General features: G+C 46.2%; 1 protein-coding gene across 1 annotated transcript; it reads left to right on the top strand.

The window, feature by feature from the left end:
• Positions 1-85: 85 nt before the first annotated feature.
• SDHB (succinate dehydrogenase complex iron sulfur subunit B) lies at positions 86-26,021 on the top strand. The gene is made up of 8 exons (XM_068243151.1): positions 86-195; positions 6,403-6,542; positions 10,556-10,641; positions 10,728-10,864; positions 10,980-11,096; positions 22,815-22,916; positions 23,383-23,505; positions 25,623-26,021. The coding sequence occupies exons 1-8, from the start codon at positions 130-132 to the stop codon at positions 25,698-25,700; spliced, it is 849 nt and encodes a 282-aa protein (XP_068099252.1). The 5' UTR covers positions 86-129; the 3' UTR covers positions 25,701-26,021.
• The last annotated feature ends 1,646 nt before the right edge of the window (positions 26,022-27,667 follow it).

Raw genomic sequence — 27,667 nt, 5'->3', positions numbered from 1 at the left:
GCTCTCGACGTTTTGTAAACAGCGGTGGGCGGTTCTAAGTCTTCGCAAGACCCCACCCCTCGCTGGCGTCATGTGTTCGTGCGTGTTGTGTAGGAAAGCGGAAGAGGCGTGGTTAGAGTAGTAGAGAAGATGGCGGCGGTCGTTGTATCCTTGAGGAGCTGCGGCTCTTTGCTGAGGCGAGCCGGGGTAGTGCAGGTAAGACTGTGTGTGGGTTTTGGGGAAGAGCCGGACTGTGACTGTGTAATCCATTTTCCTGTATGAAGCATAGAGAGAGCACAGAGGGGGCAGTTATGTAACAATACACATACCAGCGATCAGCCTGCTCTATGCACCTGATATGTATACAGGACTATGTATACAGAACAGTCACATTCTCCTGTATGGCTCATAGCACACAGATAGCACAGAGGGGGCAGTTATGTAACCATACACATACCAGGGATCAGCCTGTTCTATACACCTGATATGTATACAGGACTATGTATACAGAACAGTCACATTCTCCTGTATGGCTCATAGCACACAGAGATAGCACAGAGGGGGCAGTTATGTAATCCTACACATACCAGGGATCAGCCTGTTCTATACACCTGATACCCTGGACTGTATACAGAACAGTCACATTCTCCTGTATGTCTCATAGCACAGAGGGGGCAGTTATGTAACCATACACATACCAGGGATCAGCCTGCTCTATGCACCTGCTATGTATACAGGACTATGTATACAGAACAGTCACATTCTCCTGTATGGCTCATAGCACACAGAGATAGCACAGAGGGGGCGGTTATGTAATCATACACATACCAGGGATCAGCCTGCTCTATGCACCTGATACCCTGGACTATGTATACAGAACAGTCACATTCTCCTGTAAGTCTCATAGCACAGAGGGGGCGGTTATGTAATCATGCACATACCAGGGATCAGCCTGCTCTATGCACATTATACCCTGGACTATGTATACAGAACAGTCACATTCTCCTGTAAGTCTCATAGCACAGAGGGGGCGGTTATGTAATCATGCACATACCAGGGATCAGCCTGCTCTATGCACCTGATACCCTGAACTATGTATACAGAACAGTCACATTCTCCTGTAAGTCTCATAGCACAGAGGCGGCGGTTATGTAATCATGCACATACCAGGGATCAGCCTGTTCTCTACACCTGATACCCTGGACTATGTATACAGAACAGTCACATTCTCCTGTAAGTCTCATAGCACAGAGGGGGCGGTTATGTAATCATGCACATACCAGGGATCAGCCTGCTCTATGCACCTGATACCCTGGACTATGTATACAGAACAGTCACATTCTCCTGTATGTCTCATAGCACACAGATATAGCACAGAGGGGGCAGTTATGTAATCATACACATACCAGGGATCAGCCTGTTCTATACACCTGAGACACTGGACTATGTATACAGAACAGTCACATTCTCCTGTATGGCTCATAGCACAGAGGGGGCAGTTATGTAACCATACACATACCAGCGATCAGCCTGCTCTATGCACCTGATATGTATACAGGACTATGAATACAGAACAGTCACATTCTTCTGTATGGCTCATAGCACAGAGGGGGCGGTTATGTAATCATACACATATCAGTGATCAGCCTGTTCTATACACCTGCTATGTATACAGGACTATGTATACAGAACAGTCACATTCTCCTGTAAGTCTCATAGCACATAGAGATAGCACAGAGGGAGCAGTTATGTAATCATGCACATATCAGTGATCAGCCTGTTCTATACACCTGATACCCTGGACTATGTATACAGAACAGTCACATTCTCCTGTAAGTCTCATAGCACATAGAGATAGCACAGAGGGGCAGTTATGTAATCATACACATACCAGGGATCAGCCTGTTCTATACACCTGATACCCTGGACTGTCTACATAGCAGTCACATTCTCCTGTATGTCTCATTGCATAGAGGGGGCAGTTATGTAACTTTACACATACCATTGGTCAGCCTCCCTCAGAGGAGTGTTCTATATACCTAATACAGAACAATTATAATCTCCTGTATGTCTTATAGCGCATAGAGAGAGAGTCCCAAGGGAGCAGTTATGTTATTATACACATTCCAGGGATCAGCCTCCCCCGAAGAGTGTTCTATACACTGGATACCCTGTACTAGGTATACAGAACATTTTTTATTATCCTGTATGAATCATAACGCATAGTGAGAGTCCTGAGGGAGCCGTTGTGTGATCAGGGGGTCTGCATGGTAGCCCCTTAGGGATGGAGCTGTTCTGGGTGAGTGTGGAAAGGGGTTCCATAGGGAAGGGACAGTATGACAGAAGGCTGTGGCTCCAGAGGGGACAGGTTATTAGAGGTGGAGGCAGCCAGTGCTGGCTCTCTCTGGTGCTGGGGGGGGGGGGGGGGGTGATATCTAATGAGTAGCTGCACTGGTCAGCCTTCAGCAGGAATGTGATGTACACTGGGTACTCCAGACTGTGTATATATAAATGTTCCATTTACCTGTATGACACAGATATATATAGTACAGAGGGAGCTTTTATTTGGCTAAATTCTATTTTATTGTGGCTTATATAGGACTAGTTTTAAGTCCTAAATTTGTTTATCTGTATCAACTCTGAGGATCTCCTGGGATATGCGTACTGTGTATTAAGGATCTAGGATCTAGTGTATAGAACAAAGCCCACAGCGTTTGCAGCACATAATAAGCCCTTTATTGTGCAGAAAGTCACATACAGCAGTGGCAGTTTCAGGCTTGTCAAGCTAATTTGCATCAATGTTGTGTAACCAAAAAAATCACTTATGGATGCACTGTCATTTCCGTTTTGGGCATTTAAATGTTAATTTTTATTGTGCTGATCAGCTTGACAAAAGGCTGGGACACCTGAAACAGTTGCTGCAGTATGTTACTTTACAACTTTCAATAAAGAGCTTGTTTACTGAAAACACTGCGATTTTTAATTAACATGCAGTATAGTCTCCCTATAGTAAACTCTTATATTGTAAACCTCTGGATGTAGTAAACAGTCCTCAAATCCTAGCAAATGCTGCTGTATAAAAATACAACGTATGACCCATTCTGATATAATAAACTACTTTTCCTGGTCCCTTGGAGTTTACTATAACGGGATTCTACTGTATATCTTTCTTTGTGTCTCTGCGATGCTGCTGGTTGGGTTCCCTCCTCCGGCACCTCCAATACCTGCATACTAATGGGGGGGGGGGGGGGTGCAGTAAAGGAATCATTCTCAGGAGGTTTGTTTACAGCGAGGGCCATGGTGCAGTACTGTGCAGTTACTCTCTGTGTATGGGACCCCAATGAAGTGCTTTGTGTTTGCTCTGTGTATGGGGCTCTGGTGCAGTCCTATGTGCCTACTTATGCAGTATGAGGCCCTGGTGCAGAGCTGTGTGGTTACATTCAGTGTATTGGGCCACAGTGCAGTGCTGTTAGTTGCTTTTGGTGCATGGTGTGCAGTACTGTGTGGTTATATTCATTATATGGGGCCTGTTGCTGTGCAGTGACTGTTGTGTATGGGACCCCTGTGTGGATACTCTAAATGTATGGGGGCCCAGTGCAGGTCTGTGTGGTTGCTCACAATGCTGTGTGTGTGGGCCCTGGTGCAGGGCTGTGTGACTGCTCTGTGTATGGGGGGGTCCAGTGCTGTGACTGCTCTCATGTTTTGGTCTGTCCTGCACTGGTAGCAGTAGCACAGGTGTGCCATTATCAGGAGGCGGTCAGTGTCTGCTCAGCCAGGGTCTGTGTGCACAGCTAATGCTCTAATCACGTGATAGTCTGAGGGGAGGGACATGGGGTGATTAGGTAATGGTGATCATGTTCTCTTATCATTAAGCATACACAGATTACAGGCAGACCAGGGCTCATGTTGTGAACAGTGGCTGAGAATCCCTGAATCTGCCCAGCTATGGCTGGAATTTATGTGCGTGTGACACGGAACTGCAGCGTGACTGCAGAGATCTCACCCCCGGGAACAAGGCCTCTTATTGTGTTCCCCCGGGCCCGATACTGACAATGCTGTGACGACGAGACAGCCCACACACGCGCGCACACACACACACACACACACTCACTCAGAGCCGTGCTACCGCCCAAACCACTAGGGCACTATAACACCCAGCATGCCCTGCAGTGCACTGGCCAGTGTGTGGGAAGGGACAAAAGTGACATTAATGGGTTGGCTGGATCCTGAGCAAAGGTTCCTCTGTTGGGTTCAAATGTTCAAACTCTGCCATGACAGTTGATGAGGCCTGCATCAGACGAGGTTCTAGCGTGTGTACAGGAGCCTCCTGGATGCATTGTTCTATCCTCGCATGTGCTGTCCGGCCCCTCATGCTGGTGTAATGGCAGGTTGTGCAGCCCTGCATGCGCAGTAGGAGCCGGTTTCCCATTTAATTGTGCTGCCAAGTAAAACGCCCTGAATATCTCCGCTTCCGCACCACGTACACTCCTGAAATATTCAGGGAAGGGAGGGGACCCCCCGATCTAGCTCTGTGCCAAATTGCAGCCCCCGAGCCCCGCTGGTTCCCGAGATAGGTTTGCTGTAATCAATCTCGGGAACCAGCGGGGCTCGGGGGCTGTAATTTGGCACAGAGCTAGATCGGGGGGTCCCCTCCCTACCCTGAAAATTTCAAGAGTGTGGAAGCGGAGATATTTCAGGAAAATTATATATCTAACTTCCCACTGAGCATGCGTGATACTTGGTGCAGCCCGGAAGCAGCCTTCCTCACTAGCTGTCATTACACCGGCCCTCCCCTCCATAGTGACAGCTAGGCCTTTGTACAGCCCTGAACTGTTGCTCCAGGGATTGGTCCCTGCTAGGCGACTCCTTGTATGTGTGTGTGTGTGTACAAGGCTGGAAATCTGCACTGGAGAGAGTATCAAAGTTCATTGAATCTGCAGTAAGTTCATTTCATCCTAAAAACCTGCGCGTGTGCTGAGCTGAATCTATCCTCCATAGCAAGTCACAATGCATCTTACTGCTAGTGTCCCTTCTCTCACCTCCTCCTCGTTATAAACAGCTCAGCCCTGCTAGAGGCTAAACATGAAATGTGGGTGCTGGAGAGCTGTATAAGTTTGGGTTCCGCCATAGGCCCTCATACAAATATCGTTTTATAGGTGAAAGTTTGGGTGCCAGAGATGCGTAATAAATAGTGAGTGCCAGGTCTGCCCCCTATACAAACATGGCTACAGTAGCACTATTTGTCTTATCAGGTGCCCTTAGTGCACAATTTTCCTTCTGTGAACAATATTTGTATAGTGTCCTTTTTTGGGGGGGGGGGGGGGGGGGGGTGGAGTGTTAATCTGCTTCAGTAAAAGGGTTGGGGGTGTCGGGGAGGGGGCTTGTGGCAAGGGAAGGGTTAAAGTTTAATGGAGGGTTCCGTGTGAGAGTAGGGTTAGGTTTATTATTGATTTATAAAGCGCCTTTCTTTGTGGTGCTGTACAGAGAACAAACATGGGACACTAAATAATAGACAATGGTATACACCATTGTACAAAATACAGAGCTGGTACAAAATAGAGGTGGTAATTACTGTGACATAATTAATATGAATGAATAAATGTGTAACAGTCCAAGACACACAAGGGTGAGAGAGCATTGCCCTTGCGAGCTTACAATCTAAAGGAATGGGGCGAAACGAGGTGGGGTAGTATATAATCACACCTAGAGGCAGTGGCTTTTAGGTTATCTAGTAGGAAGTGCAACTTGGCCAGAGGTCAACAGGTGACCTGGCCTAAAGCAGAGCTTATGTTTGATGGAAAAAGTGAGTCTTGAGGGTACGTTTAATGATATCAAAGGTAGGGGAGTGGCGGGTGTGTTGTGGCAGAGGATTCCAGAGGAGCAGTGCAGCACATGTGAAATCTTGTATAAGACGAGGTTTAGGTTACTATTGGAAATTAAAAGTGTAAAATAGTAGAATGTCAGTAAATGTACCGATACAATATTCTACTATCAGCTATTCCCTGGCGCCTTTATTTTGCGTGTTTCTCAACATGCTATTTTTATGTACCCCCTTTTTTAAAACCCTGTACTCGCCAAGTACCACCTGGCATAGTAAACATCACAAGTACCCCTTGACAAATATACCTGTATATTAATTTGTAGTATATAATTGGTTCTAAACAATTTCCCAACATTTACTATTGATTTTAATTACCTAAAACACTAATTTGGTGTTTTTAAATAAGATTTATCATTTTCTAAAACTCTAAATTTGTTTTATCAAGTCCGAGTACCCCCTGGGACCATCAGAAGTACCCCCTGGGGTACGCGTACCACACATTGAGAACCCAGGCGCTAGAGTAGATGTGAACAGACTTCTGTAAAGTCAATGACTCAGTAACGTGCAGCTTCTGTTTCCTGGTCTTTCTGCCATACTTGCAGATCTCCCGGGGGGCGCAGACGGCCGCAGCACCCGCATCACAAGCAGCAGCTCGCATTAAGAAGTTTGCCATTTACAGATGGGACCCCGACAAGCCTGGAGACAAGCCCCGCATGCAGACCTACGAGGTGGACCTCAACGCGTGAGTACTGCTAACAGCCCCAATACATGATGGGACGTACTGTGTGTGTGATAGGCAGTGTCCTTATACACAGAAACACTGCAGCTGTGCTGTGTGAGGGATACACAGTGCTTGATTCTACTGCCTTAAAACCATTGTGGATGTCAGACGTATTCCTGCTGGCACCAGATGCTGGATCATGTGACTTTTTCCGTTTCTTGGAGAGCGGAAGGTGGAAACCTTCTCCTAACATCATGAGCTTCAACCAGGAAAGGGAACCTAGGGCTAGCAAATTGGTGAGCAAGTAAAATCTTCAGTTTTGATTGACCAATAGGTGCGTGCGGGAGACTTGGGCGCAAGATACAGCCGGTATATGGCTGATCTTGCTTCTGCATAAGTTCCCGGCTGGGTTAAATACTATTCCCCCACCAGGCCGCCATGGATGGTGGGGAATAAAATAATTTGGCTTCCAGCAATTGCTGGAAGCCGAATTATTGTGTTTATTAGTAACTTCAGCTCAGGCTTCTGACAGTGCCAATGTAACTCCCTGTGCGCCCAGGTCTCCTGTGCTGCATTCGCTGTGTTTCGGAATGGGTTGACACGTTTACCACCTCCATGTAGCATGAGTGCCGAGAGACATAGGCCTCAATTCACTAAGATCATGCTGGAGATAATAAGGCAAGAGAAAACTTGCCTCCACACAGTGAGAGAGTTATCTTATCTCTTCATTCCTTAAGTTACCTCCTCTGTAGTTAATTTACCTCCTCCTCTGTAGTTAATTTACCTCCTCCTCTGTGGTTAATTTACCTCCTCCTCTGTGGTTAATTTACCTCCTCCTCTGTAGTTAATTTACCTCCTCCTCTGTAGTTAATTAACAGCCTGTCTTTAACTCTGGAGTTATTTTAAGGATTGAAGAGTTAACTTAAAGACAGAAGAGTTAACTTTAGGTTTGCCTGAGGTAAAATGTTTCCTGAATACTACATGCCTCATCACCATGGTGACCACTCTAGAAGAGTTATTAAAGACAGGAGACAAGCTTAGTGAATTGAGGCCATTGAATGCTATGAACAGATTGGCCTCAATTCACTAAACTTATCTCCTGTCTTTAATAACTCTTCTAGAGTTGTCACCATGGTGATAAGGCATGTAGTATTCTGGAAACATTTTACCTCAGGCAAGCCTAAAGTTAACTCTTCTGTCTTTAAATTAACTCTCCAATCCTTAAAATAACTCTAGAGTTAAAGACAAGCTGTTAATTAGCTGCATGTGAAATGAACTACAGAGGAGGTAAATGAACTACAGAGGAGGTAAATGAACTACAGAGGAGGTAAATGAACTACAGAGGAGGTAAATGAACTACAGAGGAGGTACCTTAAGGAATGAAGAGTTAAGATAACTCTCACGTGTGGAGGTAAGTTTTCTCTTGCCTTATTATCTCTAGCATGATCTTAGTGAATTGAGGCAAGCCCTCATACTACATGTAGGTGGTAAAATTGGCCAATCAAAATTTGTGTACACACCCTAACAAAACTGCTAGTTAATTGGTTCCTCTGATGGGAGCTCTGATTTGCTAACCCCAAGTTCTCCATCCTGGATGGTGGTAATCAGCATATTGGGCAATTGTATCAGCTTCTGTAATGGTAAAGGAAAAACTGAGTGTTGGAAAGTCTATTGGTTATGACAACGTGTAATTTGGGGCTCTCTATTTAGTGACCCCTCTATGTGGCCGGGATCCCTACGCAGGGGCTGTATAGGAAGCAGTGTGATACCTGTGTGAGAAGCACAGACTGAAGCTGCATTCATGCTGGTTCTGGGGCTGCGAGGCTGAACCTACCCATCCTTAGTGCCAGTGGTCCTGCTGAATGAGGATGCCACCCTACTGACCATGCCATCTAATCAGTTGGGGCAGTAAGGTAGTAATGGCAAGAGTGGAGGGAGATGGGCATGAGGTGGCTTGTAAAACCTGGTATACACATTCAACTATGATTGTCCAATTTTACCACCTCCGTACACTTACCTGCATAATCTGATTATAGTATTCGTAATCTGTTGATCTTCATACTACAGGGAGATGGTAAAATTGGCCAATCATAGTTTGATGTGTGTACCAGGCTTAAAGAGAAACTCCGACCAAGAATTGAACTTTATCCCAATCAGTAGCTGATACCCCCTTTTACATGAGAAAAGTATTCCATTTCACAAACAAACCATCAGGGGGCGCTGTATGACTGATATTGAAACCCCTCCCACAAGAAACTGAGGACCGTGGCACTCCTGGTAGGCCTGAACGATTTTAGGAAAAGATGGAATTGCACGGTTTTTGGCAGAAATTGTGATTTCGATTCTGTAGACGATTTTTGCTACACAACGATGGATCAGTTCACTCTGACCATCCAGTCACTCTCTACCTGGCGGGGGACAGTCTGAGTCAACTACTATAACTACGGTCCCCTTTCGGTCTGTCCCGTGTGCTGCTGGCTGGGGGGTGATAGTGACTCTGACACTGAAAACGTCACCTCCCTGCTGCTGCTGGCTGGACAACTTCTAGCAATCACACAGCTATTACACTCATCTCCCCTGAGCACTGATAGGTTACATGGGGAGTCACTGCTGTCATGTCACACAGTACTGAGCAGTGTATAGATAGGAAGTCAGCTAGATATATGTAGGGGAATATATAATCATATGTCCCTACCTCTACATATATCTAGCTGACTTCCTATCTATACACTGCTCAGTACTGTGTGACATGACAGCAGTGACTCCCTATGTAACCTATCAGTGCTCAGGGGAGATGATGAGTGAAATAGTTGTGGGAGTGCTAGAAGCTGTCTAGCCAGCAGCAGCGTGATGTTTTCAGAGTCACTATCACCCCCCAACCAGGCAGCTCACAGGGACAGGCAGAGAGTGGATTGCAGCCAGTAATAGTTGTGGCAGACTGTCCCATGTCAGGTAGAGAGAGCGGACAGAAGTTAATGGCTCTCCCGGGCAGCGCTCTTTTCATCTTACGGTGGTAGGGGCGGGACCAGCCCTCCTTCCCTGTCTGCCCCATTCACCAGCCTTGCTGTCACTCGGAGAGGGAGGGGGCATGGTCCGATTTGTTAACCCCTCACTGGCCTCCTCTCCAGCATCTACAGGGGAAGGTCTCTGTTTTATTTACACATGCAGAGCGGCAGAGAAAACCGCAGCAAAACCGAAGCTCTGACGATCTCAATCGTGACCTTGATCACGATTTTCGGTTTAAAACCGAAAATCGTTCAGCCCTAACTCCTGGCAATTTCCTGTCTGTGAACCTTGTTGCATTGTGGGAAATAGCTGTTTACAGCTGTTTCCAACTGCCAAAAAAGCATGCAGCAGCTACATCACCTGCCAACAGTAAAAATGTCACCATGTAATGTCAGAATGTAAATCAGGGATTTAAAAGATTTTACAATGGGCAAACAATGACTAAATCATTTATACATCATTATTGTAAAAATGAAGCACTTTTTTTTATTACATTATTTTCACTGGAGTTCCTCTTTAAAGAGAGTCTGAAGCGAGAATAAATCTCGCTTCAGAGATCATATTCAGCAGGGGCATGTGTGCCCCTGCTAAAACGCCGCTATCACGCGGCTAAACGGGGTCCCTTACCTCCCAAATCCCCTCCGTTCTTTGCGGGGATCTCTCTCACGCCCGTCTGTCAGCGCGTATCTCCGCCTCTCCCCCACCCCTCTGTCTTCCTTCGCTTAAAGGGGCGGGGGAGAGGCGGCGGTGCGCCGCTGATAGACAGCGCTGAGAGGCAGGGCTGCAGCCGTTAGCCCTGCCTCCAGCAGCAGCAAAATCTACGACCAAGTTGGTTGTAGATTTTGCAGGGGGGATTTGGGGGTAAGGGACCCCCGTTTAGCCGTGGGATAGCGGCGTTTTAGCAGGGGCACACATGCCCCTGCTGAATATAAGCACTGTAGCGAGATTTATTCTCGCTTCAGTGTCTCTTTAAGGGTAGTTAAGGGGATATGAGAAGTTTGTTGCTCAGACTGTGCTCCTCCCCACAGATGTGGCCCCATGGTGCTGGACGCCCTTATAAAGATCAAGAATGAGATGGATGCCACGCTGACGTTCCGCAGGTCCTGCAGAGAGGGTGAGTGTCCAGCAGCCCCGGCGAGCCTTGTCATGTGACCTCAGCATCCCTATACTGACCTCTGCCATCTTGTCTCCTCCCTCCAGGCATCTGCGGCTCCTGCGCCATGAACATTAACGGGGGAAACGCTCTGGCCTGTACCATAAAGATCGATACAGACATCAACAAAGTCAGCAAAATCTACCCCCTCCCCCACATGTACGTGGTGAAGGATCTAGTTCCTGTAAGTATCTGCTCTCCCTGATGAGAGATGGGCAGCGCTCTCTCTTCTGATGCCCAGCCATCTAAGCTGACGGTAACCACCATCTTGCTTTTTTTTTGTTTTTTTGTTTCCTAAGGACCTCAGCAACTTCTATGCTCAGTATAAATCTATTGAACCTTATCTGAAGAAGAGGGATGAGTCCAAGCAGGGCAAGGAGCAGTACTACCAGTCCATCGAGGACCGGGACAAGCTGGTGAGTGGGGGCAAGTGCTGTGCAGGAGACCACCACTCCATTGTATGCTAGAACCGCTCTGCTCAAAGCCCCTATTCCTTATAGAGGATACAGGGCTGAATTCACAAAGCTTTACCATATATGGATGTGTAAACTGTTTGGCATTTACTTTTTTTTTTTATTCAGTAAATTACAAAATGTAGTTTTTTTTTTTTTTTTTTCAAATTCACAAAGCCAAATGATGGACACTGAAATGGTAAAGTGGCTGGATAGTGTACTGGTTACAGTGGATCTGAACTCATGCAGAGGACATAATGAAAACACAGATTATTCCACCTTGTGTGTGTTTAGAGTGAAGAGCCTGTCTAATTCCCCCTCAGCTGCAAGTAATCACAGTTGTAATTTGAGCTCTCATCCGCAAGCAGAGGAATCTCGGCAGACCCAGCTAATTTGTAAACACAGGATGTTAAATCTATGTCTGCTTCCATGAAAGCAGAAAGTAGACATACTGCAGATTTTATTGCAGTAGTTCTGTGGGCTGTAACAAATGTTTTTCTTTAAAGGTTATTATGCTGTTTCTTATCTTTTAGAGCAGAGAGGAAGTTCTGAGTTCAGGTCTGCTTTAAAGGGCTCTGCCTCTGACACAGGAGACCTGCGTTCCAATCTCTGCTTCTCTTGTTCAGTAAGCTGGCACCTATTCAGTAAGGAGTCCTTGGGCTAGACTCCCTAATGCCTGGTACACGCAATATAATTTTTCCATTAACCCTCCAGGACAGGTATACATCGAGATTTGGCCCCTCCCAGGAAACAGGAAACATCCACAAGCCTCTCTATAAATAACTTTGTCAGGTATCCGGCAGTATGGATGTTTCCTGTTCCAGGGACAGGTCTCTCTATACCTGCGCTGCATGTCCTAGAGAGCCTGGGGGGCTAGGGACTGTTGGTGCTGCGGGGACAGGTGAGGATCATGAGGCAATGTTATCTGCTGTCAGCCGCTTACCTCTCTCTATAGCCGCTGTGGAGGGTCTTGGGAGAGAGATGGCTGTGGTAGCTTCTTGCTTGGCAGGCGCCGCCGGCTGGAAGGACGAGGGCACGCTGCAGGAAAGGCGGAGGCCGAGCGGGCGCAGCGTGCCAGTATCCATGATGGCGGACGGGACACTTCCGTTTCCGCTTATGTCGTCACTTCCGCCTGCCGGATTGAAGAATGCGCAGCATTCCCCGCGTCTGGGCTCGTGCAGGACGCAAGATGGAGCACAACCAGCAAAATGTCTAGAAAAAGAAACGGAGATCTGACGAAGGCGCAGAGCGCCGAAACGCGTAATGACGCTGCACGCATAGCTCTCCATAGCCACGCCCATCCCTACAGCGAGACGGCTCTTCCCGACCACCGGGTCCCGCGCTGCTGGCCACAGTGCGCTGCTGCCGCCCTGTCTGGGACAATTAGCGGTTGGCTTTACCGCTGAGAAGCGTTTTTATCTCTGACACCTTGTGAGTATAACTTTTAATCTGCCATTATTAATAAACACAGGTAATGCACTATTGTGCGCTCCGTTTCTTTTTCTAGACATTTTGCTTCACCCTATCGTCTGGAGCAGCACTGTACATTACTCTCTTTAACAAGGAAGACCCACCACTGTGTATGTGTGCCTGCAGCCTCCGGAGAGGAGCGCAAGGATTTTTTGTGACATTTGCTTGGAGCACAACCAGCGCCTGGGACGAGCGGAGGCCTGTAGGCTGCTCAGGATGTCCCAGGGCACATGAGCCTAAGCCGGATACTAAGGTATCGCGTTTTTCACATGTAAAACAGTTGTTTGTGTGAAGGCTGTTCTAAGGTGGCTCACTGGACTGGCTGTGTTATGGGGAATTTTTTGGTTGGTGAATAGCTTCTTGTGGGAAGTTGCCTCACACTGTGGCGGATTGTGGTTACTCTGGCTGCATGGCACTTAAACAATATCTGTATTTTATTACAGAGTACAGCAGCTTCATCCTCTGCTCCATCTGCTACTGCTATTGAAGCATCGGATACTGCTAGGCCTAAAGAACGCTGTCCCTCTGGTATTGGGAAGCTACCGGTACCTTGGAATAAGTTATGTCAGCAGTGTGCAATTTGTGTTTTGAATGAAGAGTCTGCTGTGGCTTATAAAGATTTCCTTAAAATGGTTCGCAAGGAAATGACAGTCAATGAAAGTGTTTAGAGATCCATGTCGGCTCAATCTTTTGTTAATCCTCCACCTATTATTATTGCACAAGTGCCGTCTGGATCTGTTTCTTCAGCTGCTACGGTGCCACAGCCAATTGTACAACAACCAGTAGTCATTGCTCAATCACCTACTGTTATGCCTAACTATCCTATAGATCAAACAGCAGTACCTGCTGACAGGAGCTGCTGGTGGACCTATGGAAGAATCCTCACCATCGGCAACAGGGCATAAGAAAGCATCTGCTAAAACAAATCATCCTGTCTTGTCAGATTCTGAACCAGAGGAATGCTCTGATGATATCTCTGAGTGTGACTCTGATGAGGACTTGTCTGAAAAGGATCAGAATAAAATGTCTAAATTTAGATTTTCTGCTAACGAGACAGAGGAATTGTTAAAGGCAAATTATGATTCTTTAGGTTTGAAGGATGGCGCTCTTTCTTCAGTGTCTACGCATGATGCATTATATGCGGGCATGGAAGGAGAGAAACCAATGGTTTTTTCAGTACATTCATCTACTAAACAATTGATTAAAGGAATACTATCGATGTATGCATTTATTTTTAAATGCTGTATGTTGTAGCACACATTAGGGCAAGTACTAGGAGCAATTTGATTCCTCACACAGCTGTTCCTCTCAGCTGTAAAATCCTCCGTCAGTTTTGGCGTCAGTGTTGGATACAAAATGTATCGAATACTGAGCTCCCAGAGGGCTAGACCATGTCTCTGCAAAGGGGAGATGCTATCAACTCCTCAGTTTATAGTTTAATTATCACCTTGCTGAAAGAATCTTGTTGATATGGTGGTAAGGGGTTAAAGATTCTAGCAATGTGTTTATTATCTTTTGCTTCTCTCTACTGATAAAGATACTAATAATGCTAATTGTAGACAGTGGTCTGCCCCTCTCAGCAGCTTGTAAAGTGGATGCAGCCTGGAGTGAATCGCCTCAAGCAGACAGCTAGTCTGAGTGTAAACACAGACTAGTGTTATAGCTTGTTATATTCAAGCAATATTACAGCTCATTTAGTTACCTGTTACCACCTCAGATCAGCCTGTTTCTCCTCATGTCTGCTGCATGCTGTGAGTGACACAGTGAAATATATTTGTGAGCTGTGTGACAGAGTAACCAAGCAGCTCAGGGTGATTCAAACTACTATGAGCTGTGTGAGAAATGAATTTTTAAGCAGGGATAGTGAGAGAGAGACCTGGGTGAATAAATAAAGTGCCCCTAGCACTAGTGGTAATGTGTACACTAATATAGAGTATTAAAAAAAAAGTCGTTTCAATCGATAGTACTCCTTTAATAGTCAGTGGAAGAACCCTGATAGGAAGGTCTTTTTATCTAGAGGGGCTTTTCGCAGGTCCACTAGGAAAATGAATTATCCTTTGAAGATCTAGGTTTTCTAAAAGAACAATCAGATAAAAAAAAAAAAAAAAAAAAAAAAGCTGAATTTGCCTTAAAGAAAACTTGGTCAGCTACCTGCGCAAACTTCCGTCCTGCTGCTGCTACTACATGTGTAGGCCGTACCCTAGATTTATGGATGCATCAAGTAATGCGTCGCATTAAGATGGGGTCAAGTAAAGAAATTATTTTAAATTCATTTACCGTAATGTTTAAGGCTATAAACTTCATTATAGATGCGGCAACGGAATCTATCCGTTTGACCGCAAGAGCGGCGGCGTTGTCTAACGTGGCCAGAAGAAATATCTGGATTAAAACCTGGGAGGGTAGTAATGTTTCTAAAAACCTGTTAGGTATCATTCCTTTCTCAGGTGACCTATTGTTTGGTCCCCAGTTGGATGAAATCCTTGAAAGGACATCAGATAAAAAGAAGGGTTTCCCTAAAGAAAAGGCAATTTAGACAGGGGAAAAAGTTTCTTCGTAAGGACGAGAATAAAACTAAACCCCAAGACGGACGTAAACCCTGGTCCTTCTCTCGCGAGCATAACAAGCCAAATGCATTGTTTGGCGGTTCAGACTCCACTACAAGAAAGCAGCAGTGACAGCGAAGAAGCTGTGGGAGAAAGGTTGGGCTCCTTCCTCCCGCAGTGGCAGAAGTTTGCGACCAGCCCATTCATTCTCAATCTGATCGAGTTGGGATACCATATTGTATTCCAACAAAGACCTTCAACAAAGTTCATAGTGACAAAAGAGTTGAGGTCAAACCAAGAACAGAGGGCCAAATCTTGCATTCTACAAGATATGTTAGCAAGAGAGGTGGTCACGCTGGTGCCAGTTCTGGAGCAGGTAAAGGGTTTTTATTCAAAAATCTTCCTAGTGAAAAAAACGTAGGGCAAGTATCGTCTAATTATGAATCTCAAACCACTCAAGCCTTTCATAAAGCATCAGGTTGCCTCCCCTTGGGCATACAGTCCACTCCGAGAATTTTCACCCGAGCTGATCTCACATCTGCACAAAAGAGGTATTATGATTGTTCCCTATTTGGACGATCTTCTAATTATGGCAGAATCAAGGCAAACATTATTGCTCTACAGAGAGATAGTTGTAAAGGAACTCCAGCAAGCAGGATGGAGTGTAAGCCTGGAAAAATCACAGTTAGAGCCCACTCAGAATATTCTTTTTCTGGGATTCATAATGAACTCAATAGAACAGAAGATGTTCTTACCGGAGCAAAAGCCTGCGAAGGTAATACAGCAGGTGGGAAATCTCAAAAGATTGGATGTCATCTCGATACGGGATGCAATGAGACTCCTGGGATTGTTAAACTCAGTGGCACCAGCAGTACAGTGGGCAATGAAGCATTCACGAATCCTACAGAGTTGGGTCTTGAAAAATTGGGGCAAGACAATCGAAACTTTGGATCAGTTAGTACAGTCTGGTGCAGGTAAAGGAAAGTCTAGATTGGTGGACTATTTCCCACTCGTTATCTCAGGGCAGACCTTGGCAATTTCCAACTCAGGTAGTCTTGACTACAGATGCAAGCTTCTTAGGTTGGGGGGCCATTGTTCAAGATTTCAAAACACAGGGTCTTTGGCAGCATCATATGAAAAATCAGTCTGCAAATCACAGAGAATTGATGGCGGTGAAGTTGGCTCTGATAGCATTTCAACATTTGATAGCAGTCAAGCAGGTGCAAATAAGGACGGACAATTCCACAGTAGTGGCGTATATAAAACGCCAGGGGGGAACAAGGTCACACAAGCTATTGACCCTGGCGTTGAAAATACTGGACATAGCAGAACAGATTCTGTTGTTAATTACAGTAATTCACTTGAAAGGGTCTATGAATGTACTAACAGATCTACTACAGTGTTCTCCCCAGGATTTTTTCCCAGCCGGGTGGCATGAAAAAGTAGCCGGGTGGGGCAGCACGGGGAAATTTGGCGGTGTGGAAAATTAAATATGCACTAATTATGTCCCACACATGCGCCCATGTGTACGATGGCAACCACGTGGGGCACGCATCCCGGAGCTAGCGGTGCACACTGACAGGTAAAGTATAGGGGCGGGGGGCACATTGCACATTAGGGGGGTAGGCGGCGGATACTTACAGGCTTGAAAGTAGGGTCTGTGCCCGATGACAACCTCTATGCGTTCCTCTGCAGACTGTCCGCTTAGCCTCGGGCGCTGGTCCTGCCTCTTACTACCACTGAGCCAATGACTGTACAAGCTCGCCGGGAAGCGCTGTGCAGATTCGGGAGCAGCGCGTGCGATAGCCGGCCACACGGTGATGGCAGCTGGGAACACAGCCAGCCGGGCGGTAATTGATTTTACCCGGGAGGCCCGCCCACTTGATTGATCCTGGGGAGAACACTGCATAATCCCCAAAAGAGATCAAGCACTTCCAAAAAAAACAGGAATCCAGAGACAATACAGCCCAAGTATGTGCTACCCATGTTTCCTTGGGCCACTTCTGTTTACCACCACATGCCAAAACATGCTAATATGGTAATTGGTTCCTTCACCTACATTGTGGTGGAGATATCAGACTGGAACATTAGATTGTGAGCTCCACTGAGGCACAGTTTGTAACATAACCATGGGCTCTAATTTAAAGTTCTGCAGGTAAATTCACTTAATACAGTAATATACGAGCACTGCAGAGATCAAACATCTCTGCTGTAACACCATTCCATTGAGCATCATTTGAGTAGGAAAAGCAATATTGCTTACATTGTGCAGTTTGTATGCAATCTTTAGTATAATTGAACATACAGCAAGTCAGTGGATTAATTAATAGATTTTTTTTATAACAATGCAAGTTCAATTGAACTGTTAGATCAGTTTCTTTAAACTAAAAAAACTGAAATGTCAGTCATAACATAAAAAGACAAGTAATGAGACACGTGGTTTGATTCTCAACCTCAAAGTCCATTGAGAGAAACTAAAACTATCCAGAGTAATATTTGACTGGTTTTCCTCCTCCTATTTACACCAGATGACTACTGTGCTGTAAGTATATACTGTACAACTCACTGGGATCTCCAATTGTATAGCTATATAAAGAGAAGGCAAATGTTCATAAGACAGACAGTGTAAAAAAAAATTCTGAAGCTAATCAAAGATCTTTCAATTGTATACTTTACATCTACAATTTCTGGGGGAAAAAAATCACACAAGTGATGAAAATATCCACCCACCGCTCCTCGCCGTTCGGGTTCCCCTGCTTTTGCCTGTCACCTGCTCACCGTGCAGTGAGCTGAGATGTCCCGCCCCCTATCCTCGTCCCCCCGAGTTTTCAAACATCCCCCGGCAGAGCAGAGTAGCAAATTAGTCCTTACCGGTAGCGTAGCGTGTCCGTCCCTTTCCTGCGCATACAGGCTCCATTAGCAGAGTGAACGGCGGAAGCTTTCACTCACCGCTCCTTGCCGTTCGGGTTCCCCTGCTTTGCCTGTCACCGGCTCACATCTATGACACTATGCAGTGGCGCCTCGCCACTAGAGGGCATCATAGATGTGAGCCGGTGACAGGCAAGCAGGGGAACCCGAACGGCGAGGAGCGGTGAGTGAAAGCTTCCGCCGTTCACTCTGCTAATGGAGCCTGTATGCGCAGGAAAGGGACGGACACGCTACGCTACTGGTAAGGACTAATTTGCTACGCTGCAGCGCTGCTCTGTGCAGATTCGGAAGTAGCAGCACGTGAGGTTTTTGCAGCGATAGCCGGCCACGTGGTGATGGCAGCTGGGAACGCAGCCAGCCGGGCGGTAATTGATTTTACCCGGGCGGCCCGCCCACTTGATTGATCCTGGGGAGAACACTGTACTAAGTCGAAAACAGCTGTCGAATACAGAATGACAATTGAACCCTGACGTATATCAATGGATAACGTCTGTGTGGGGGGACGCCTGTCATAGATCTGTTTGCCAACAGGGAAAATACAAAGTGTCGTCAGTTTTTTTCCCTTAACGCCAAAGACAATCCAACGGCAGTGGATGCTTTGTCACAGACATGAGATTTCAATCTAGCATTTGCATTACCTCCGCTGAATCTGTTACCATGGGTATTGAGAAAGATTGCAGCATCCAGGACAAAGGTGATTCTTATTGCTCCAAATTGACCACGAAGATCGTGGTATCCTCTGCTTCTGAAATTAAAAGTGGCGGAGCCGATGCTACTTCCTTTTCTGGACATTTTAGTTTTGATTCAGAGGCAGGTTGTTCCAGACATCAACAAATGGAAGTTAACAGCCTGGTTACTGAAGAGCACATTCTAAAGACGTATGGACTATCAGATAAGGTAGTAGATGCTCTGATTAAGAGTCGGAAAAAGAACACTAGAACAATATACCTGAAATATTGGAAAACTTATAAATTATGGAAGGAACAGTCAGGATTTAGATCTAATGAAGTTGCTACTGTTTTAGAATTTCTCCAGAGTGGAGTTGATAAGAAATTAGCCTTAAGTACGATTAAGGTGCAAATTTCAGCGCTTTCTGTTTTTTTAGACAGACAATTGGCTGGTCATCCCTTGATTGCTCGGTTTGTTAAAGGGGTTCTTTCGCGAAAAAAGTAGGCAGTTAAAAAATGTGACAGATGACAGGTTTTGAGCCAGTCCATCTTTTTAAGGGGGATTCTCAGGGCTTTCTTTGTTTTCAACAGCATTTCCTAAACAGCAGTTTAACTGCCAAAATAGCAAGATACCAGCCGGCCTCCCTAATCACTTGCACACTATTATGTCAGTTAGATTTTGCAACTGCTGTTCAGGAAATGCTGTTGAAAACAAAGAAAGCCCTGAGAATCCCCCTTAAAAAGATGGACTGGCCCAAAACCTGTCATCTGTCACATTTTTTAACTGCCTACTTTTTTCGCGAAAGAACCCCTTTAAATCAATAGAGAGAAATAGGCCAATTGCGGTTAAACCATTCCCGAAGTGGGATTTATCTTTGGTTTTGAAGGCTTCGACGAAGCCTCCTTTTGACTGTGCCAGTAACATGAATTTACGTTTGTTAACGTTCAAAACAATATTTTTAGTAGCAATCGCCTCAGCAAGGAGAGTGAGTGAACTTAAGGTCTTATCCTGCAGGGAGCCTTATTGTATTTTTTATAACAATAGGGTAGTCTTTAGAACCAGTTCAGAATTTATTCTGAAAGTTGGGGATATTTTCTATCGATTGCAGGAAATTATACTACCAACCTTTTATCCTAATCCAACAAATGATAATGAGAAACAACGACATTTGTTGGACATAAGACAAATTCTTAAAGATTATCTGGAGAGAGTAGAGAGTTTAAGGAAAACTGAAGCCCTTTTTTGTAAATTTCACCGGAAAACTAGTGGGACAGAGGGCTTCGAAGAGAACAATAGCCAACCGGATCAAATTATGTATTATGGAGGCCTATAAAGTGAGGGAAACGACTCCGCTGAAAGATCTAAGAGCTCATTCTACTAGAGGGACAGCAACAACTTGAGCCTTCAGAGCTGGTGCTTCTCCTCTGGAGATCTGTAAGGCAGCAACGTGGAAGATCTTGGGAACGTTCATGCGGCATTACAGATTGGATCGGATATCTTTATCAGACCAAGACTTTGGAAGAAAAGTCTTGGAGGCGGTCAGCCCACCCTAAAGTTAGTGTTTACTTGAGAATCATCTCGATGTATACCTGTCCTGGAGGGTTAATGGAAAAAACTAAACATTAGCTTACCTGGTAATTTAATTTTAAGTAACCCTCCAGGACAGGTGGGGTAACCCACCCCATTTCCTTTTATGATACATAGTGTTTAAAAATGCAAAGGTATAAATTATATATAAATGTATATAAGACACTATTATGAATGGTTAGGTGTCAGGTAGTTGAGACCTGTTGGAATGTTTCTTTATTTAATACTGCCGGATACCTGACAAAGTTTTTTTTATTTATAGAGAGGCTTGTGGATGTTTCCTGGGAGGGGCCAAATCTCGATGTATACCTGTCCTGGAGGGTTACTTAAAATTAAATTACCAGGTAAGCTAATGTTTAGTTTTCCTGTCAGATTGATGGACAAATCGATACTTTCTAGCAGATCCAATCTGATTTCTGATCGTTTTTCGGATACATTTTCCAATCACTTCTACATAAAAAGATTGGAAATAAGATCAGCCCTGTCGGAAACTATCGATTCGACCGCCAATCTGATGGGAAATTGCATTGTGTGTATCAGATGGTACACTGCTACTGCCTATAGAGCGCGCTGTGGTGGCTGCAGCTTAAATGCTTTGGACTTGATTCACAAAAGGGTGCAAACATAGTTAGCATGCCTAAAAGCTTTGGACGTGCTAACTAGGGTGCTAAGTAGTTAGCACATGTAAACTTTTTAGCACCGTAGTTAGCACATGCAAACTTTTTAGCACCGTAGTTAGCACATGCAAACTTTTTAGCACCGTAGTTAGCACATGCAAACTTCTTAGCACCGTAGTTAGCACATGCAAACTTCTTAGCACCGTAGTTAGCACATGCAAACTTCTTAGCACCGTAGTTAGCACATGCAAACTTCTTAGCACCGTAGTTAGCACATGCAAACTTCTTAGCACCGTAGTTAGCACATGCAAACTACTACTTAGCACTGTAGTTAGCACATGCAAACTTCTTAGCACCGTAGTTAGCACATGCAAACTACTACTTAGCACTGTAGTTAGCACATGCAAACTACTACTTAGCACTGTGCTAACTAGGGTGCTAAGTAATTTGCATGTGCTAACTACTTAGCACCCTAGTTAGCACATGCAAAGCATGTTAGCACCTTCAAAGTGGCTTTTCACTGGTGGGCTAACACTTAGCACCCTTTTGTGAATCAAGCCCTTTGAGTCCTCGAGAAGAAAAGTGAGATATAAATGTTGTTTGTCTTGTAAATACTGAATGAACATACAGCCTCACCACAGCTGTCGCTATATGAAGTTTGCGCGAGTTTGGTTTGTAGAGAGTTGAGATTAATTCATTCATTTTTCTCTATCACTCCTGGTGTTGCCTTCAGCTTCTCTGCCTGGCGCAAAACCAATGGACTATACTGACTGCAAAAATCCCCACAACACACCGGAAATTTGTATATTTTTATATATCTGCGCCAGAGATACAATAAGTTCCGTTAGCAGCCAAGAGGTTAAAAAGTCCTCAAAGACTTCTGGTAAAATGTTCAATACACCTCAGCGCTACAGGACATTCTTCTCCATTATTGCCATCACCAAACACCCATTAAAGTGCAGGCTTACCGGATCTAAGTCAGACCCAAATTATAAGGTCTCAAACGCTCAGTCAAATAACCCCTGCGATCACCACCGCATCCAGATTCCTCTCAGATCCTCCGTAATCACCTTTTCCTTAAACACTCGTTGTTCACGGTGTAAGATAAATGACATAAAACCAAAAGGCAAATCTAAGTGTATAACGTTTAAAAACAAGTATATTGCACATCCTTCATTGATATCAATCAAGCAAATTGTCCAATACTCCCGGGTCCTTACGACAGGGACCCATGAAGTACTCTCGCCTATAACTCCAATATCCTCTGGAGTGCTGTCCTTGTTTCTCATCCGTAGGCCCGACCGATTTCGCATCTGCGTCGTCAGGGGCTTGCTCACGGAATGATCAAAATTACAGCACTTTTAAACTATTAGCCCGATAATCATCTATGACGTACGTCCTTCCCTCTACTGTCACGACGTCACTTCCGCCGCTACGTCTAACTACTTCCTCCGCTACGTCTAACTAGTAGTTAGACGTAGCGGCGGAAGTGACGTCGCGACAGTAGAGGGAAGGACGTATTGAACAACACACCGGAAATGCCATGCCATGCAAAATAACATGCTTGTAGAATTGACCGCTTTTATGGTATTTTATCAAACGAGTTTGATAAATAACTAAATCAGAATAAACACCTACTTGAGTACATTCGGCATTTGATGTTGTGGTTTGTTTTTGTGAACACACTTTCTCATTTAGCGTTTTAGTGTTTGATAAGCAATTGGTAACCTACAGTACTTATTCTACCATTCAATAGCAATGGCTGTATTCCACCCATAATCTGCAGTCTCAGTCGTTGTATAGATTCTGGAGGGTCGTGCATCACCCCATCATGCTGTTACTGACGTGATGTTTTCTTTGATTTTTAGGATGGCCTGTATGAATGTATCCTGTGTGCTTGCTGCAGCACCAGCTGTCCAAGCTACTGGTGGAACGCCGACAAGTACCTGGGGCCGGCCGTGCTCATGCAGGTAATCCTATCTGTGCCGTCCTTGCTGTGTGTGACCAGTGTGTGTCTGTATCTGTGTCGTCACCACAAGTGTTGCTATCTGTGCTGTTCCCCTGTGTGCCTGGTGTGTGTTGCTGTGTTGTCCCCGTCGGTGTCGCTATTTGTGCTGTCCCTGCGTGTGTGACCGGTATGTGTATCTGTGTCGCCACTGCATGTGTGACCGGTGTGTCTCTATCTGTGCCGTGTGTGTTTGTGCTGTCCCCGCGTGTGGCCGAGGTGTCGCAGGCTCTGCTGTCCACACGCGTTAGCCTAGTGTGTCACTGTCTGTGCTGCTATCCCCGCGTGTGGCTGGTGTTTCGCCACCGGTTTGTCGCCGCCTGTGCCGTCCCCGCGTGTGTGGCCAGTGTGTTGCTATCTGCGCTGTTCCTGCATGTATGGCCAGCGTGTTACTTTAAATGTGACGTTTTCCTTCTCCCGTCCCCTGGCAGGCATACCGATGGATGATTGATTCCAGAGACGATTACACAGAAGAACGGTTGGCCAAACTGCAAGACCCCTTCTCCCTGTATCGCTGCCACACAATTATGAACTGCACCCGGACGTGTCCTAAGGTGAGGCGTCTGCCTGACCGTCATTAACCTATAGCTGTACGATGTGTTCTGTTGGAGGGAGGGATGACTGCGTCTTCCAGTGGGAGGGGCAAGGAGAATCTTTTGGCGGCAGTGTACACACGCTAGATTATCTGTAGAGGCCCCAATGGACCATCTCAGCAGATTTTAGTCTAGCGCAAACCATTGTTTTAAGGTGTCCATACCTTACTCGATTTGCGACATCAATCATTGGCTGATTTATAAACTAATCTCATGGGGATCCATGCCACAACATGGCCATGATTGATCCAGCATAGTGGTAAGATCTCACATGAAAGGGTTTGATCAGGTGTGCTGCTGTAGCAGTGTTGGATTTCCCAATGGACCCCCAGCCGGTCTCCTCCCATGTGCAATATATACACCCCCCCCCATACTGTTAGCATGCATGCCACGGGGAGGCAGGCGGGACACAGGAGGAGGTGCTCCAGTGGACAGGGTGGCCTGGAACACTCCACATGGGTCATGGAGGTTCACAATACATGGGGAAGGGGGGGCTGGCAGGCTGAGACTGCTGCACAGATTTCCAGTGCATTTCATACTGACGTCTATGTGCAGTACATCTGCATCAATGGATTCCTCTGTTATCAGATTCGCTCAGAGAGGGATCTATCCATGGTTGAATATGATGACCATCTACAAATGCATGGGCACCGTTAACTTGTTGTCGACCGCGTCACGCCCATGGGCATGGCCGTGGCGGCAGCCCCAGGACTGCCTAGCGCAGATTAGCATAAAGTCCAACGCCAGCAGCCATCACTCACCTTCCAGGCTCCAGCGATGAGCCACCGTAGCCCCCTTCTTCTCCAGCCGACATCTCCGCTCCATCTGACGCTCAGGTCGGGTCACAGCTTGATGACGTCATCAAGCCGGGACCTGGCGCTGATGTCAGACGGAGCAGAGATGCCGGCCAGAGCAGAGGGGGGCGCTGATCGTCGCTGGAACAGCAGGGAGGTGAGTGGGTCCTCTTCTTTCCCCCCTACCGCCGCAACTGTCAAAGTCATCACTACACTACAGCGATCGTTGTGATCAGCAGCCATACGCGATGGCTGCTGATCACGGAGGAGAGATGTCAGCTGTCATATGACAGCTTAATCTCCCCTCTCGGGTGCGCACGATCGCGTCGGGACGGTTCTTTAGCGCGGACGTTGAATCAACTTCCAGTCAGAACGGTAGCACCACCTGCTGGCCGTTAATTCAGCGTCCGTGGTCCCCAAAAGGTTAAAAAAAATGGATCAGACCCCACCAACAGAGAGCTCTGTTGGCGGGGAAAAAGGGGGCGGGGGAATCACTTGTGTGCTGTGTTGTGCGGCCCTGCAGCTAGACCTTAAAGCTGCAGTGGCCAATTAAGCTAAAAATGGCGTGGTCTTTAGGGGGGTCTACACACGATGCAATTTCTTATTAGATCTATCTTATAGATCCGTCTATCTCAACCTTACTCAACTTTTTTCTACCCTGGAGGAACCCTGTAAACAATTTTTGAATCTCTAACCCCTGCATTTATGTTTCCGGAGGCATGGTATTTAAAAGAAGGTGAGGCTGTTAATCTCGCTACCTCCTATTACACTGCCACTCATTATACTGTGTTCATTATTATCCTGACCCCCAATTTAGTGCTTCTTTTTACAGTACTCCCAATTATAATGGGCTCTATTATACTTCCCGCACAATGGGAGGAAATGCCAGGGAACCCCTGCAGAGTCCTCAAGGAACCCTGGTTGAGAAAGCCTGGTCTATCTGCTGGAAAATTGTACCATGTAGATGAGGCTTAATACTTTCAGCCATAGCCCCTGAACCAGCATGCAGCAGATCAGGTGTTTCTGACATTGTCAGATGTGACAAGATTAGCTGCATGCTTGTTTCTGGTGTGATTCAGACACTACTGCAGCCAAATAGATCAGTAGGGCTGCCGGGCAACTGGTATTGTATAAGAGGAAACAAATATGGCAACCTCCACATTCTTCTCACTTCAGTTGTCCTAGAAGTGAAGCTGTAAAACGCGTGTACGTTGGCTACATAAGGCAGGTCTCTTGTAGTTGTAAAGAGGCAGTTTTGTTTTATGTTCTGTTCCGTCTCCTCAGGGCCTGAACCCCGGAAAAGCCATTGCGGAGATAAAGAAGATGATGGCGACATACAAGGAGAAGGCGGCCACAGCATAGTGTCGCCTCTACCCACTGGCTGGCACTGTCTGACGCACAATATGATGAGCCAGCACCGTTCCAGACTCCGCCCCCCAACCACGCCAGCCAATCGGCTTCTCTGCAGCCTCTTAATTGTGTTGCTACTGGGCGCAGAGGAGGTGCTGGTGGAATTGTAATCAGCTTTCAGAATAACCCCATCAGTGCACACCGTGGTGCAGACGGAAGAGGGGTTGTAATGTGTATATATTTTATAGGTTTTATGCTGCTGGAAGGTAGTTGTGAGCTCGTCCAATCAGACAGCTCCGATGGGAAACCAATAAATCCTGTGCTACCTGCTTATGCTTGTCTCTGTTATTCCTCGGATCACCACCATGGGAGCCTGTGCGCGTCTTATCTATACATTACATAAACTGGATGGGGAGACACAGGAGGTGGCTGGGCACATGCTGATGGGTGAGGGTTTGGCACATCCTGGTGGGGGCTGGGCATGCACTGAAGGGGAATAGCACATCATTACTAGGATACTAAATGTACAGGGTGCCTATATACTAAGGGCTGGTTTGGACTACATAAATTGCTGTCAGCTATAATGCAACTGATGTGCTACTCAGGTGAAGAAATGTCCATGTTTCTCTATGGGTCAGTTAACATCTGCACATTGTATTTGAAAGCTTTTTCATAGTGCAGTGGTGCAGGACAATTTCTCAGTTTCAGGCCTCTTGCACACTGCACGCGATTCCGATTCAGATTTTTAATCAGTTTTTACATCCGATTCAGATTCTGATTTTAAGTTTGCTCCCTGCACACTGCAAATCGGAATCTGAAACGGATGTAAAAACTGATTAAAAAGCGGAATCTGAATCGTGTGCAAGAGGCCAAACTCTTCAGTCTTTAAAGGACTACTGTAGTGGGTAGGGGGGAGAGAGTTAAAGTTACCTGGGGCTTCTAATGGTCCCCCACAGACATCCTGTGCCCGCGCAGCCGCTCACCGATGCTCTGGTCCCGCCTCCGGTTCACGTCTAATTTCGGACTTTAAGGCTGGTTTCACACCAGGACGTTGCGTTTTAGGGGACGTTAAGGTCGCATAATGTGCCCCTAACGCAACGCCTGGTGCTCTCTAATGTGGACGTCAGAGCGAGCTGCGTTGTGCAGCTCACTCTGGCGTCCGTGATGCGTACTCTTGGACGCATGCGGCATCACGTGGTCCCGCCCAGCCAATTGCCGCACAGAGCGGCCGCTCCAGGAAGTAAACACTGCACGTCACTGAGTGCAGTGAATATTAATTAGCCATGTGCCTGGCCGCTCTCCGCTCCTCCCCAACATTACTGAGCATGTGCAAGCAGTCTAACGCGGCTCTGCCGCTTATAAAGTACTGCATGCAGTACGTTGTGTTATGGCGCCGCGTTACTAAGTAACGCAACGTGGGCGCTGTGAACAGCCCATTGATTTTTCATTACTGTGAGTTGGGCTGCGTTACAGGCTGCTCTAACGTGCGCCTGTAACGTCCCACTGTGAAACCAGCCTAAAGGAAACTTAAACCAATCTTTTTTTTCCAAAATAAACATATTTTTTTTTCTTTCCGTTAATCATTCACTTACTGTAGTGTCTGCTCTTTTATTTTCGGTCCAGTCCTCGTTATCCCCCCTATGTAGCGCCCCCTCACCATTTCTGATCGGCCAGTCGATGAGCGTCCACAGCTCCCTGGGTCCAAAAGCCGATGTGTTATTTTTTTTCAAATAGAAGGCGAGCTCATGGATTTCATGCGCGCACATCAGGTGTTGTGTCCCCATGTCAATAATGAGCATGCGCACGCTGTGCAGAAGGGGAGGATGGACGCGCGCTAATACAAGACACTCGTGCACTTCAAACAGTGCATGGGCAGAGGAAAGGGATTTCCTGCTCTGTAAATGAAAGCAGAGCGGCAGGAGCGCCATATTGGGGACTGTTAGGAAACCGCACCATCGGCCATACAAAGTAAATAAAGG

This window comes from Hyperolius riggenbachi, chromosome 6, assembly GCF_040937935.1.
Source record: "Hyperolius riggenbachi isolate aHypRig1 chromosome 6, aHypRig1.pri, whole genome shotgun sequence".
Classification (NCBI taxonomy): domain Eukaryota; kingdom Metazoa; phylum Chordata; class Amphibia; order Anura; family Hyperoliidae; genus Hyperolius; species Hyperolius riggenbachi.
This window is presented reverse-complemented; position numbering and strand designations above follow the sequence as displayed.